At 40.4% G+C, this 14,669-nt stretch overlaps 1 protein-coding gene across 1 annotated transcript in view; it reads right to left on the bottom strand.

Annotated features, from left to right (window-relative positions):
• Positions 1–14,669, bottom strand: part of USP13 (ubiquitin specific peptidase 13) — a 106,631-nt gene that overhangs the window by 24,680 nt on the left and 67,282 nt on the right. Inside the window, exons 9-11 of the mRNA XM_070753674.1 lie at positions 12,289–12,360; positions 11,223–11,316; positions 1,520–1,645 (exon numbers count right to left, since the gene is read on the bottom strand). Coding sequence (XP_070609775.1) covers positions 1,520–1,645; positions 11,223–11,316; positions 12,289–12,360 — 292 coding nt within the window. The remainder of the gene's footprint in view (positions 1–1,519; positions 1,646–11,222; positions 11,317–12,288; positions 12,361–14,669) is intronic.

Here is a 14,669-nt window from a genome sequence, read left to right as displayed (position 1 = left end):
CCTATGGCAATAATTAAGTGTTGTACCTCATGATTCTCAACAAATGTATCTTTTCTTTTATGTACACTGAGAGCATATGCACCAAGACAAATTCCTTGTGTGTCCAATCACACTTGGCCAATAAAGAATTCTATTCTATTCTATTCTATTCTATTCTATTCTATTAGTTGTGAATAACTACTCAGCCACACACAAATACACTAATTTGAATTGAAATTTACTTTGAGAGGTAACATATTCCTATAAACAGTCTAAAGTCATACACATAATAAATCAAAATAACAATCCAAATATTACCAAGTACATAATCTTTCTTACCAGTTTATTTATTATTTATTTATTTGATTTCTATGCCACCCTTCTCCTGGGACTCAGGGCAGTTGTCTTTGTCATAATCTGCAAATACATCAAGCCTAAACACATTTTAACTATAATATATAACTACAATACAGAGAGATTGCAGAGAAAACAAAACTGAGGAACTGATCAGCTGTGCTTTGGGTGAAGAAATAAGGTCCGTATGAAGCCAGGCGTGGGTGGGAGGGCTCTTTTTCAAACCGAGAAGCCATGCAAAGATCGAAAAATTCGCCGATTTTTTTTTTAAGATGGTGGCACTCAAAGACCAACACCGACCAAAACCATGATGCCACTGTCACATTACCAGAAGGTTGCTAACAGTTCGAGTGATCTGCCAGAACACAGTGACCTCCCTTTAAAAATGAATGGCTTTAAATTGAGGATTATGTCTGGTTTATGTGTTCTGAAGCATGCTGGTCTCTTGCATATAAGTAGATAGGACGGAGAGAGGGAGGAAGGGAGGAAGGAAGGAAGGAGGGAGGGAGGAAGGAAGGAAGGAAGGAAGGAAGGAAGGAAGGAAGGAAGGGACTAGTATGCTAGTCTCTTGTATTTATGTAAGTAGATAGATGGGAGGGAGGGAAGGAAGGAAGGAAGGGACTAGTATACTAGTCTCTTGTATTTATGTAAGTAGATAGATGGGAGGGAGGGAGGTTGGGAAGGAAGGAAGGAAGGAAGGGACTAGTATGCTAGTCTCTTGTATTTATGTAAGTAGATAGATGGGAGGGAGGGAGGGAGGGAGGGAGGGACTAGTATGCTACTCTCTTGTATTTATGTAAGTAGATAGATGGGAGGGAGGTAGGGAGGTTGGGAGGGAAGGAAGGAAGGAAGGAAGGAAGGAAGGAAGGAACTGGGAGTTGAAGTCCAGATATCTTCAAGTTGCCAAGGTTGGGAAACACTGATTTAGAGACATTAGTCTTCCTTCTTACCTATAATAAAGCAAGGTATCTACCAGCACCAAGTTCTTGAAATTTCTTTCAGTGGATCCTATATGTGAGTTTGCACTTCTAGAAGAATTGAAATTCACAGATGTCCTTGACCAGAAACCTGACAGTCGGTACCACATTTCTCTATAAATAAAACGTCTAAATGTTTGTGCACAATGGGTTGATATTATATTTTGCTAGTTTGCTCATGTGAAAAAAAGACATTAACCTTTGCTCACCTCTATCAGGTTGATAAGGTGCTGGAAAAATTCTAGTGCATCTTGTTGCCGACTGGAGGAAAACTCAGGGTGCCCTTTGCTTACAAAAGCTTTGAACATGCGTGGAGAAATACCATTGCGCTGAGGCTGAGACACAAAACGAGAAGGAAAAGAAAAAAAGGTTAAAATGCATTTTCGAAATATACCGTATTTCTGAACAGGGCAGCAATTACTGTGAACCTTTATTTTCAGTAACTCTGGAAAAAAAAGCTATTACTTTCATTTTATCCATTCCCGTCACCCACCCACCCTGGAAAACGTAAGGAGAGAAAAGAAGAATTGCTTTGACACTGATTGATTCTGGTTCTATTATTGAAAAGACGTACATTAAAATCCCATGGGCGAACCGGAGCCATTGGCAAGATATCTCCATTATAAGTGCAACGGTAGTTTATCATCCTTGCAGAAATTGCCATTCAAGGTACAGAGCTTCATATATACTGCTCAAAAAAAATTAAAGGGAACGCTCAAATAACACAGCCTAGATCTGAATGAATGAAATATTCTCATTGAATAGTTTGTTCTGTACAAAGTTGAATGTGCACAACAGCATGTGAAATTGATGGTCAATCAGTGTGGACAGTTTGATTTCACGGAAGTTTGATTTACTTGGAGTTATATTGTGTTTTTAGAAACATAGAAGACTGACGGCAGAAAAAGACCTCACGATCCATCAAGTCTGCCCTTATACTATTTTCTGTATTTTATCTTAGGATGGATATATGTTTATCCCAGGCATGTTTAAATTCAGTTACTGTGGATTTATCTACCACGTCTGCTGGAAGTTTGTTCCAAGGATCTACTACTCTTTCAGTAAAATAATATTTTCTCACGTTGCTTCTGATTTTCCCCCCAACTAACTTCAGATTGTGTCCCCTTGTTCTTGTGTTCACTTTCCTATTAAAAACACTTCCCTCCTGGACCTTATTTAACCCTTTAACATATTTAAATGTTTCGATCTTGTCCCCCCTTTCCCTTCTGTCCTCCAGACTATACAGATTGAGTTCATTAAGTGTCCCCTTTATTTATTTATTTTTTGAGCAGTACACATACGTTCGTTCCTGAGTTTCTCCATGGCCTGCACGCTCTTTCAATGTGATAGAGGCTGGCTCTATCTTGCAGATTCACAGCATGCCGTTTTCATTCTTAGCGGATAATGGTAAACAGATTGTACAAAGCAACGAAGAGGATAGATCAGTGATGGTGGATCTATGGCATGCATAGGTGGCATGCAGAGCCATATTGGAGAACTCATGCACACATGGTTTGAGAAAGGCCGTTTCGCTTTCCAGAGCTTTCTTGAAGCCCCGGAGTGCGAAAAATCCTGTGAAGTATGAGAACTGGTGAAGTATGAGAACTGGTCTCACACATAACTCTCTTATGCACCCATACAAACATCTATAATGGTTAGCATGCCTCAAACAAGGACCACTAAATTTACAATTGTAAATCCTGTGGACTACTAATAGATTTTTTTAAAAAAACATAAATAGTATCTAGTGGAATATAAAAATGCAAAAAGTTTTCTCACAGACCACCAGTGGTCCACGGAACCCCAGTTGGTGACCACTGGCTTAAAAAGTACTACCGTGTTTCCCCGATAGTAAGGCAGTGTCTTACTATCTTTTTACCCCCAAAAGCCCCACTGTGTCTTACTTTGGGGGTATGTGTTATATTGTCCCGGGCACCGGGGCCAGCTCGTCTTCGGGCTTCGGCCCGGGCGAGGCCTCTTCTCCTCCGGGCGGGCGGCGTTAGGAGGCGTTGCGCGGCAGGCGCGGCTGCCCGTCGGGCCTGGCCTCCATCCCTCCTGTGCCGTGGCGGGGCCGGTCCGCAATGCACGTCCTGGGGGCGCCCGGCTGGCCGGCTCCAGAGGCTGCGGCTCCTCCCGCTACTGCCCAACGCCGAGGATGCCCCGTGCCCAGCCCGGCTACGGCAGCAGGCAGGCAGGCAGCCCCAGGCGCGGCAGGGAGAGCAAAGGCGGCGGCGGGAGTAGCGGACGCCTCCCTCGCTTTTAGTACCGTGTTTCCCTGAAAGTAAGACATATGTCTTACTTTCGGGGTATGGCTTATATTAGCCGACCCCCCTGAGACCCCCCATATGTCTTACAATCAGGGGGGTCTTACTATCGGGGAAATACGGTATATCTCCACTGTTAGCTAATGAAAATTCTCCTCTTTCAGCCCATTCATTTGATTTCCTCCCATCTTACAAGTACTTATGCTTTAAGGAAAGCATAGGAGATTAAAAATGGGAAACATCCATCCATCCATCCACCTATTTACTTACCTAATCTATCCTTCCTCTTTTACTTTCTTTTTTTTCTCTTTCTTTCTCTTTCTTTCCTTTTCCTTTCTTTTTCTTTTTCTTACGTTTTCATTATCTCTCTTTCTTCCTCCTCCTCTTTCTTTCTCTTTCTCTCTCTTTCCTTTTCCTTTTTCCTTTTCCTTCTATTTTTCATTATCCTTTCTCTGAATTTTCTATCCTAGCTCCTTGTAAACCACCCAGAGTCCTTGCCGACTTAGGCAGCATATAAATTTAATTAATTGATTGATTGATTGATTGATTGATTGATTAATTAATTAAGGGGGACAGATATTCCATTATGGTCAAGTCACCAACCTTCCAAACCCTGAACACGTAATGACAGGTTTCAGCATCCCGATGACTATCTATGTATATTTATATTCAGCAATAGAAAATTCTGGCCATGCCCTCCTCGTCAACAGTTGCAAAACAGCTTGGCTAAAAATAAGCTGGATTGGATTATTCAACCTTTCACACATATAATTTAAGCAGGAGGCACTCCGTGACGTCCAATGGTGGCATGACATGAGGATAACTTTATAAAGTGCATTAACAGACGTACGTGTAAGCTATGTATGCCATCCATATAAATAAGGCTATATTTATAGAGACGTAGTCAATGAGAAGAAGCAAACATGCTGATCCGGTTATGCTTTCTGCCTGTGAAGGATATGAATCCAATTTGGGGGAACCAGAAACATCCCAATATGGCAAAGAAGCAGCTGCCAAAGCCTTTTGAAAGAGGTGTTCCTCCTTGGCAACTTTAAGACTTGTGGACTTCAATTCCCAGAATTCACCAGCCAGGCTCTCTGGGAATTCTCAGAGTTAATCCACGAATCTTAAAGTGGCCAAAGTTGGGCTCTCCTGCTCTATCCATCCAGTGATGGGTAGACCAATACATTTCTGATAATTAATTCCACTGTTAAATTTGTTGGGAAGTTTTCCAACATTTAGTAGAAATCTGCCTTCCTGTATTTTTAATCCATTCTGCATTCTAATGCAATAGAGCAGTGTTTTTCAACCAGTGTGCCGCGGCACACTAGTGTGCCGTGGAACATGGTCAGGTGTGCCGCAAGAGGGGAGAGAGAAAGAGAGAGAGAGAAAGAAAGAGCAAGGGAAAGAGAATGAGAGAGAGAGAGAAAGAAAGAGAGAGAGAGAAAGTGAGAGATAGAGAAAGCAAGAGAGAGCAGGGGGAGAGAAAGAGAGAGAAAGAAAGCAAGAGAGAGAAAAAGCAAGAGAGAAATAGAAAGAAAGCGAGACAAAGAGAGAAAGAGAGAGTGTGTATGTGAGAGAGAAAGAAAGCAAGAGAGAGAAAGAGAAAGAAAGAGAGAGAGAGAGAAGGAGAGGGAGAGAGGGAAATGAGAGAAAAAAGGGGAGAAAAAAAGAGAAATGAGAAAATGATTGAGGCAGAGAATGAGAGGAAAGAAAGAGAAACAAAAGAGAGAAGTGACTCTTGATTTAAAGCATATGATAAAAAGCACCCAAAGAATAAGAGAGAGAAAAAAAACCCAGCCCTCACCTGTTTTTGGAAATGGTTCAAGACTGTGTATACAAACACACAGGGGGGGGGATAATATGTATAATATGTACTGTCTTAGAGTGTCATTTTGGTTGGTGGTGTGCCCCAGGATTTTGTAAATGTAAAAAATGTGCCGCATCTCAAAAAAGGTTGAAAATCACTGCAATAGAGAACAGGGCATCCCTCCCAATACCTAAAGAACTTTATCAAATTCACCTTTTAGTTTTATCTTCTCAAAACCAGACAATCATAACCTCTTCAATCAATCTCTCATCAAAGGACTTTAATTTCCCAGCCATTGCCACTATCTTTCTCTGCACTAGTTTCTCTCAATCCTTCTTAAAATATAGTATCTAGAACCGGAGAGAATATTTTTAGTTATTCTCTGGATCCACCTCTTTTTCCTTTTTAAAGATGGAAACTTCTCCAAGATATCCCAAAGGCAGAACATTCAGCCTATCTGTGAGCAAATTATTAGGACTTGGATAGGGAACACCAGTGAATTCCAAGACTGGAGACTAAATAAGTAGTGATGGGCGAACCCAACGGTGTTTGGGTTCGGCAATTTCGGGTGAATTTTATGCAAAATTCGGCCGAACCTGAACCGCATCCAAACTCGAACCCGAAGGGGGAATCCCTTCCATGAAGAGATTCCGGGGCGGAGCTTTGACATCACCGGAAGGTTGCTAAGGACGCCAAGGACTTCCTGGATTCCATGTTTATTTTTATTTTTACGTGAAAGGACAGCCCTTTGTTTGCAGTGCCGCTGCGGTGTCCTTTTTCATAAAAATAACAATGCTTATTTTTATGTGAAGACCTCCCTTTGAAGGAGCTGGGGAATCCCTCCCACGAAGAGATTCTGGGGGTGAAGCTTTGACGTCACTGACAGGTTGCTAAAGACACCAAGGTGATCACTTCCTAGATCCCATGGAATCCAGGAAGTGATCACCCTGGCGTCCTTAGCAACCTGCCGGTGACGTCAAAGCTCCAAACGCCAAACACGACCCCAAACTTTGCCCGAACTTTGGAAAAATTTCGTGTTCGTGTTCGGCATACCAAACACCGCAAAATTCGGTATGGACCCAAATTGTGCGGGTTCAGTTCACCCATCACTATAAATAAGTTAATTTTAAAAAACTTTTATGATATTGCCAAGAACATTCCACGAATGGGTCAGTGAAATCACTAGGGGTTGACTGCGGCATGGTGAATATTAAAATTGCATTTGGATTTTGGGGGGGGGGGGGTTGGGCTGAGATATTGAATAAATAAAGCTGCTATTACTCATTATTAGAAAGAAATTGTCACTGTCAGCATTTTCTCACCTCCAAATTATACGCATTTCACTTTTCATTTGTCTTCAGAAAATCTGCATAGATCTCTCTCTCTAGGTGGCCTTTAAACCTCTTTGACTTCATTCAACATGCTTTCACTGACCTCTTTTTAGGATTTTTAATTTTGGGTCTTCAAACAAGCACAGCACAGAAATCCAAGAATCCACAATCAAAATAAAATGCAATCAAAGGGGCTGTCAGAAAGAGCTGCTTTTTTAACTCTTGACCTGACATTAATCACTCGCAAAATTTGCCTTCTAGACAAAGTTCGGCTGATTAACCTACTGATTCAAATTGCAGCCCTCCATAAATATATCTCTGTTTACCCATGTAGCTCTTCCCAGAAGAAAAATATCCGCATTAGCTACTGCATCCCTGTATCTGTTACACAGCGACCTTTCCTTTTTAAATATGCCATGTGTAATCAATCTATGAAAAAAGGCACATCAAAAGGGGGGGGGGGGTAAGAATAGGAAAAAATAAAGTAACAAGTGGAATAAATAGCAAATTTACAGGCTTTCTACCCAGTTACCCAGTGGTAAGATGGATGGCTAATAAAATGTAATTAGTTAGTTGTTGTTGTTATTATTATTATTATTATTAATAATAATAATAATAATAATAATAATAATAATAATAATAATAATTTGTATGCCGCCCCTCTCCGTAGACTCGGGGCGGCTCACAACAATAGTGGCAAAACAATATGTAATACAAATCTAATAATTTAAACTAAAAACCCATAATTTAAAAACATGCACACAACACACCATACATAAACAATGTAGGCCTGGGGAAGTTATTTCAGTTTCCCTATGCCTGATGGCAGAGGTGGGTTTTAAGGAGTTTACGAAAGGCAAAGAGGGTGGGGGCAATTCTAATCTCAGGGGGGAGCTGGTTCCAGAGGGTTCCAGGTGGTCGGGGCCGCCACAGAGAAGGCTCTTCCCCTGGGACCCGCCAGAGGTTGGTTGGTTGGTTAGTTAGTTAGTTAGTTAGTTAGCTAATTAATTAATTAATTAATTAATTAATTAATTAATTAATTAATTAATTAATTAATTACATTACATTACATTACATTACATTACATTACATTACATTACATTACATTACATTATATTACTGAGATGGTTGGTTGGTTGGTTGGTTGGTTGGTTGGTTGGTTGGTTGGTTGGTTGGTTGGTTGGTTGGTTTTGTCTGTCATTAATTAATTAATGACAGACAAAACCAACCAACCATCTTAGAATCGGTCCCTTTTTATAGATTAAAGTAACTGCATGTACTGACATCTTTTTTAAAAACCCACAAATCATTAAAACCCATGAATACTGACAGCAACATTCAGCAGTACAGTATAAATCACAAAACGAGATTGACATGAGAATTACAGTCATTTCCACCCAAGCAATTAAAGACATTGCTACAAAAAATTTAAAAAAATCAAATTTCAGAAGCGGTACCAGCTTCTGAAAAGAAATATACCAGTAAATAGTTCTGGGATTTAATTAAAGTCTGTGTTAGATATTTTTAGGAAATATGGTACATTGTTCTTGTTATTTTTGTGAGCCGCCCCGAGTCTACAGAGAGGGGTGGCATACAAATCTAATAAATAAAATAAATAAATAAATAAATAAAATGATGGGATTTTTTAAAAAAAATATGACTGACCCCCCAGAGGCACTTGTTGAAATGAGAGCCCATAAAAACTGAATGAATGAAAGACAGATAGATAGACAGACAGACAGACAGACAGACAGACAGACAGACAGACAGACAGACAGATACATCTCATTTTAGAGAGAGGGGTAAGAGGTGAAGTATGAAGGTCTGCAATGAATTTCCATATTTAGGGGTAATAAAATCTTGCCTGGGACTCCGAGGCTAACTAGATGTAACTATTATGTCAATGGTCTCTCAGTAAACAAAGTTTATAAAGTAAGGCAGGTATAAATAGCTTCATAGTGTATTTCATTCTTACTTTTATGTACAATACTAGCTCAGTGTTGTTTTCTGTAGAAGAAAGAGTGCTGGGGTGGAGTCAAAAGAAGAATCAGCCTAGAATCTCTACATAGTCACAAGTGGACTAAGTCTATTCTCCCCTCTTGAATTCCACTGGCCCTTATCTAGCATCAATTTAGTGTTGAGAAGATTCCTGTGCAGAGGCCCAAGATTATTTCCAGGCCCGACAGCAGAAGCATCTTTTAATGAACCCTAATCCCTTGCAGAATGGAGTCTGGGTAACTAAATGGAGCTGAGTGTTTACTGGCCCGATGCCCTTCCTGTCACCAATGAGGAGTTACATTCAGCAGATATATTCTCAACATGCCCAGAGATAGAAATATCTGCCTCTAACTGGGATCAAACTCACAGCCTCCTGTTTGTGAAACGAGAGTCTCACCTCTAGGCCACTGCACAAATCTGTTCCCGTGCAGAGGCACGATTAACAATAAATCAGTTTAATGGAACATTTACATTTCAGAATACAAAGGCATTTTTAGCCAAAGTAGAAAAACTGGGATACCAACTGACATAACTTTTAAATATATCAATTTTTCCTCTATCCGTGTTTATACTGCATGAGACTATACTTTGTAAAGAATTAATTTTCAGACTGAATTCCCTTGGAAGCCACTGATAAAGGGATGGGTTCCACTTACCATATTTGGGGGAGTATAAGACCAATCGAAGTTACAATGGTACTGAAAAAAGTGACATGATAGTTTTTCACACTTTTGATCCCCTTTCGCAAAGTCAATGGGGAAATCAGATTCATTTAACAACCGAGTTACTAATTTTACAATTAAAGCGATTCACTTAACAACTTTGATTGATTGACTGTGTGCCTGTTTTTTATATATATTGGGACTGTTTTATGAATTTATGAATTTTAAATTGTAATTAGATTGGTGGGCATTGGATTTGTTATTATGTACTGTTTTTTATTATTGTTGTGAGCCGCCCCGAGTTTGCGGAGAGGGGCGGCATATAAATCCAATAAATCTAAAATCTAAATCTAAAACTGTGGCATGAATGTGACGTAAAATGGGACAAAACTGACTTAACAACTGTTTTGTTTTGCAGTGGAAATGTTGGGCTCAATTGTAAATGACTACCTGTATTTCACTAAGTAGATGGACTGAATGTTTGGCCCAATTTTTTTCCCCCTTTGGTGTGCATTTTGCTAGTTTCTGTTGCAATAAGTTTGCTAAGCTTCTTAGAAGCATTTATTGTACTCAATATCCTGTCAAAATTGGCAGAAAATCATGTTGCTGTTATTTGAAATCTGGATGTCCAATTTCAGTGATGCCCTCAGAGAGATGCACAACATTTTCTCCTGCGTCAGCCTAACATTTGAACAAAGCTATTGTGACATGGCATAACAACACGGGATTTAATTTCCAAATCTTTGAAGTTCCATAAAAAGAATTCTATCTTGAGCTTTGCAAAAATCTTTCAGTATAAGATAAGATATATGATATGATATAGTAATATAGTATAGTATACTAAATGAATGAATATGATATAATAATATAATATAATATAATATAATACTGTATATATAAATATAATATATATTTTATTTTATTTATTTATTAAATTTGTATGCCGCCCCCTCCGTAGACTCGGGGCGGCTCACAACAGTTACAGAAAAACAATGTAGAATACAAATCTAATAATTAAAACTAAAAACCCATAATTTTAAAAAAACATGCACACAACATACCATACATAAACAATATAGGCCTGGGGAAGTTATATCAGTTCCCCCATGCCTGATGACAGAGGTGGGTTTTAAGGAGTTTACAAAAGGCAAGGAGGGTGGGGGCAGTTCTAATCTCAGGGGGGAGCTGGTTCCATAGGGTCGGGGCTGCCACAGAGAAGGCTCTTCCCCTGGGATGCACCTAAGTGCACCAGCATGCCTACAGCCCTTGTCCTAATGTCCCTACGTATTCGTAACCATTTCATGTACTCATAACCATGTTTATAAATTTTATGTATTCACAGTCATGTTCATACTTTTCTGTAATCATATGTACGCTTGACAAAACAAATAAATAAAAAATAAATACAGGATCATGTCCATTGTCATCATAAGTCATAACAGTCACGAGTCGGTTGTGTGACTGAACCTATTTTGCGACTTTATTTTGTGGTGTTCATTAAGTAAGCACAGTGCTTGTAAAATTCACTCAATAGTTTGTTATGAGCACAGTTTTGCCAAAAATCAGTTTTGGAACAAAACTGTTGTGATGGATGGTCACATGATCCCATGACACTGAAAATGGCTGCAAATGGGTCATGTGACCATGAATACCTTTGGGGATACATCGTAACTTCCAACAATCATTAAACAACCGGTCGTAAGTCGAGGAATACCTGTGCCAAAATTATAAATAAAAATTCAGCTATTGCCGAATCTGTGATTTTCAAAGAGACAATTGTCTTGCTAAAACGATGGTGGTTATTCACATCTCCTTACTTCTCAAGATGAATATGGTGGGTCAAATACCTTGTGTTGTTCCTTCATCACCTGTTCAATGAGTTCAGATTTCACTGGAGGTTTTGAATACTGGCCTGAAAGAAGCCCATGTCCCAATTTAGCCCTGCAGCAAAGGAGAAGGGACAGGGAAGAGACAGAAAGCATACCACTAAGTTTTTAAAAGGGAGAAAGGACAGGAAGCAAAAAGTAAGTTTAAATCAGCCATCTGTCAACAGGAATCTAATCTGGACTCATCCGACATTCCCAAGAAGACATTATTATTATTATTATTTATTAGATTTGTATGCCGCCCCTCTCCAAAGACTCGGGGCAGCTCACAACAGTAATAAAAACAATATAGTAATGGAACAAATCTAATATTAAAAAACATATAAAACCCTATCATTATTTTAAAAAAAAAACCCCAAACAGCACATTCATTCCAAACATAAAACAAAGTATAAAAAAGCCGGAGGGAAAGTTGTCTCAACTCCCCCATGCCTGGCGGTATAAGTGAGTCTTGAGTAGTTTACGAAAGACAGGGAGGGTGGGGGAAGTTCTAATCTCCGGGGGGGAGCTGGTTCCAGAGGGCCGGAGCCACCACAGAGAAGGCTCTTCCCCTGGGGCCCGCCAAACGACATTGTTTAGTCGACGGGACCCAGAGAAGGCCAACTCTGTGGGACCTTATCGGTCGCTGGGATTCATGCGGTAGCAGGCGGTTCCGGAGGTACTCTGGTCCAATGCCATTAGTGTATCCTCAAGTCTGGCTGGGGAATTCTGGGACTTGAAGTCCAAATATCTTCAAGTTGCCAAGGTTGGGAAACACTGTTTTATACAATGGGTTTTAGACTTCTTTTAATGTATTAGATTTGTTACATTGTTGTTATTGTTGTGAGCCGCTCCGTGTCTTCGGAGGGGGGGGCATACAAATCTAATAAATAATAATAAATAATAACTGAGCGATGCAAGAAGCAGCCGAGCATGCACACACATAAAGTTGCATTTGTGCAAGTGGCACACACACACACACAAAATCATCATCACCACCCAGCCACTGGTCCACAGAGCCCAAAAAGCCCAGAGCCCAGCCACTTACATTTGAGTGTTGAAATCTTGTGTTGGGTCCAAAGAAGAATAGTCAAATATCCGTGGAAGGTTTCCCACATACCTAACGTAAAGAACAGCAGAAGATAAATAGGAAAAGGAGAACATATTGAAAAATTACAAAAACCAACGACTTTTATTATCCTTCACTCCTCCTCACGTAACAAATTACCCTACTCCTCCAGACTTCAAATACTAAATCTAGAAAATGTACAACTACGTCGTCTCCGAACTGATTTAACTGTTGTACATAAAATCATACATCATAATGTACTCCCTAAAGGTGACTACTTCACCTTTAACAACAACAACACAAGAGCACGTAATAGATACAAACAGAATGTAAATCGCTCCAAACGTGACTGCAGAAAATACGATTTCAGCAATAGAGTGGTCACCGCCTGGAACTCATTACCTGACTCTGTTGTTGCTTCCCCCAACCCCAAAATCTTCAACCTTACATTATCTACAATTGACCTCTCCCCTTTTCTAAGAGGTCTGTAAGGGGCGTGTATAAGTGCACTTATGTGCCTAATGTCCCTGTTCTACTGTCTTATTATCCTTTCTATCACTATGTTCTACTTATGTTATGTTATGTTATGTTAATATGTACTATACTCTACTTGTTTGACAAATAAATAAATAAATAAAAAAGAAAGAAAGGCAGACATTTTGGAATCCCATAATAATTCACAGAAGGTTGCCTTCTTTTACAGATGGATATAATCTTTGACACAGAACCAAACAGATTTTAAGTTACAAGAAGCCCTCCCTACTACCATTTGTCACTCCTGTACTACAAGAGTCTACAGAGAGGGGCGGCATACAAATACGGCATCCAATCAATCAATCAATCAATCAATCAATCAATCAATCAATAGCAGAAAGACTTTATTGCAGTGATGACGAACTTTTTTTGGTGTCCAATATTCCTCAAGGAATATTTGTGTGCAAGTCGCGTGGGGAAGGGCGTTGCGTCCTTAGCAACAGCCGGAGTTTCCCCTAATTGGATGGTTCAGGAAGCGGGAGTTTCAGCCATTTTTTTGCTTTTGCGCATGGGCAAATCTTTCTCTCGTGTGCGCATCCCATCATGAGATTTTGGTTCCTGCACATGCGAAGAAGCAAAATCTAGCTCGGACCCATGCACAGTGCTGGAGACATTGCATGGCATCGGACCAGAATATCTCCGAAACCGCCTTCTGCCGCACGAATCCCAGCGACCGATTAGGTCCCACAGAGTTGGCCTTCTCCAGGTCCTGTCAACTAAACAATGCCATTTGGCGGGACCCAGGGGAAGAGCCTTCTCTGTGGCGGCCCCAACCCTCTGGAACCAGCTCCCCCCAGAGATCAGAATTGCCCCCACCCTCCTCGCCTTTCGTAAGCTCCTTAAAACCCACCTCTGTCATCAGGCATGGGGGACTTGAGATATTCCTTTCCCCCCCCAGGCCTATACAAGTTATGCATGGTATATTTGTGTGTATGTTTGGTTTTTAATAAGGGTTTCTTAGTTATTTTAATATTAGATTTGTCATATGCTGTTTTATTATTGTTGTTAGCCGCTCTGAGTCTACGGAGAGGGGCGGCATACAAATCTAATAAATAAAATAAATAAATTAAATAAATAAATTAGGGGAATGTAGTAACAGATTGCACTTTGGGTAATGTAGTCCATGGCCTCATCTGTATGTTCTTATTGGCCATTGAGCTATACCTAGGCAGCTGGGTAAATTGTGCCCTGCTCTCCAACAGCCATTTTAAAGTTTTACAAATTTATTTATTTTATTTATTATTTTATTAATCAGATTTGTATGCCGCCCCTCTCCGCAGACTCGGGGCGGCTCACAGCAAGAATAGTACAATGTAAACAAATCTAATATTTAAGTTTAAGTTAAATTAAAACCCCAATTTAGAAACCAATCATACCTACTAGCATACCATGCATAAATTTTATAAGCCTAGGGGGAGGGAAAATATCAATTCCCCCATGCCTGACGACAGAGGTGGGTTTTAAGGAGCTTACGAAAGGCTAGGAGGGTGGGGGCAACTCTGATATCTGGGGAGAGTTGGTTCCAAAGGGTCAGGGCCGCCATAGAGAAGGCTCTTCCCCTGGGTCCTGCCAAACGACATTGTTTAGTTGACGGGACCCAGAGAAGGCCAACTCTGTGGGACCTAACTGGTCGCTGGGATTCGTGCGACAGAAGGCGGCCCTGGAGATATTCTGGTCCGGTGCCATGAAGGGCTTTATAGGTCATAACCAACACTTTGAATTGTGACCAGAAACTGATCGGCAACCAATGCAGACTGCGGAGTGTTGGTGTGACATGGGCGTATTTAGGAAAGCCCATGATAGCTCTCGCAGCTGCATTCTGCACG

This window comes from Erythrolamprus reginae, chromosome 5 (genome assembly GCF_031021105.1).
Source record: "Erythrolamprus reginae isolate rEryReg1 chromosome 5, rEryReg1.hap1, whole genome shotgun sequence".
In the NCBI taxonomy this organism is placed as follows: domain Eukaryota; kingdom Metazoa; phylum Chordata; class Lepidosauria; order Squamata; family Dipsadidae; genus Erythrolamprus; species Erythrolamprus reginae.
The sequence above is the reverse complement of the archived record's forward strand: the minus strand, read 5'-3'. Positions and strand labels throughout refer to the sequence as shown.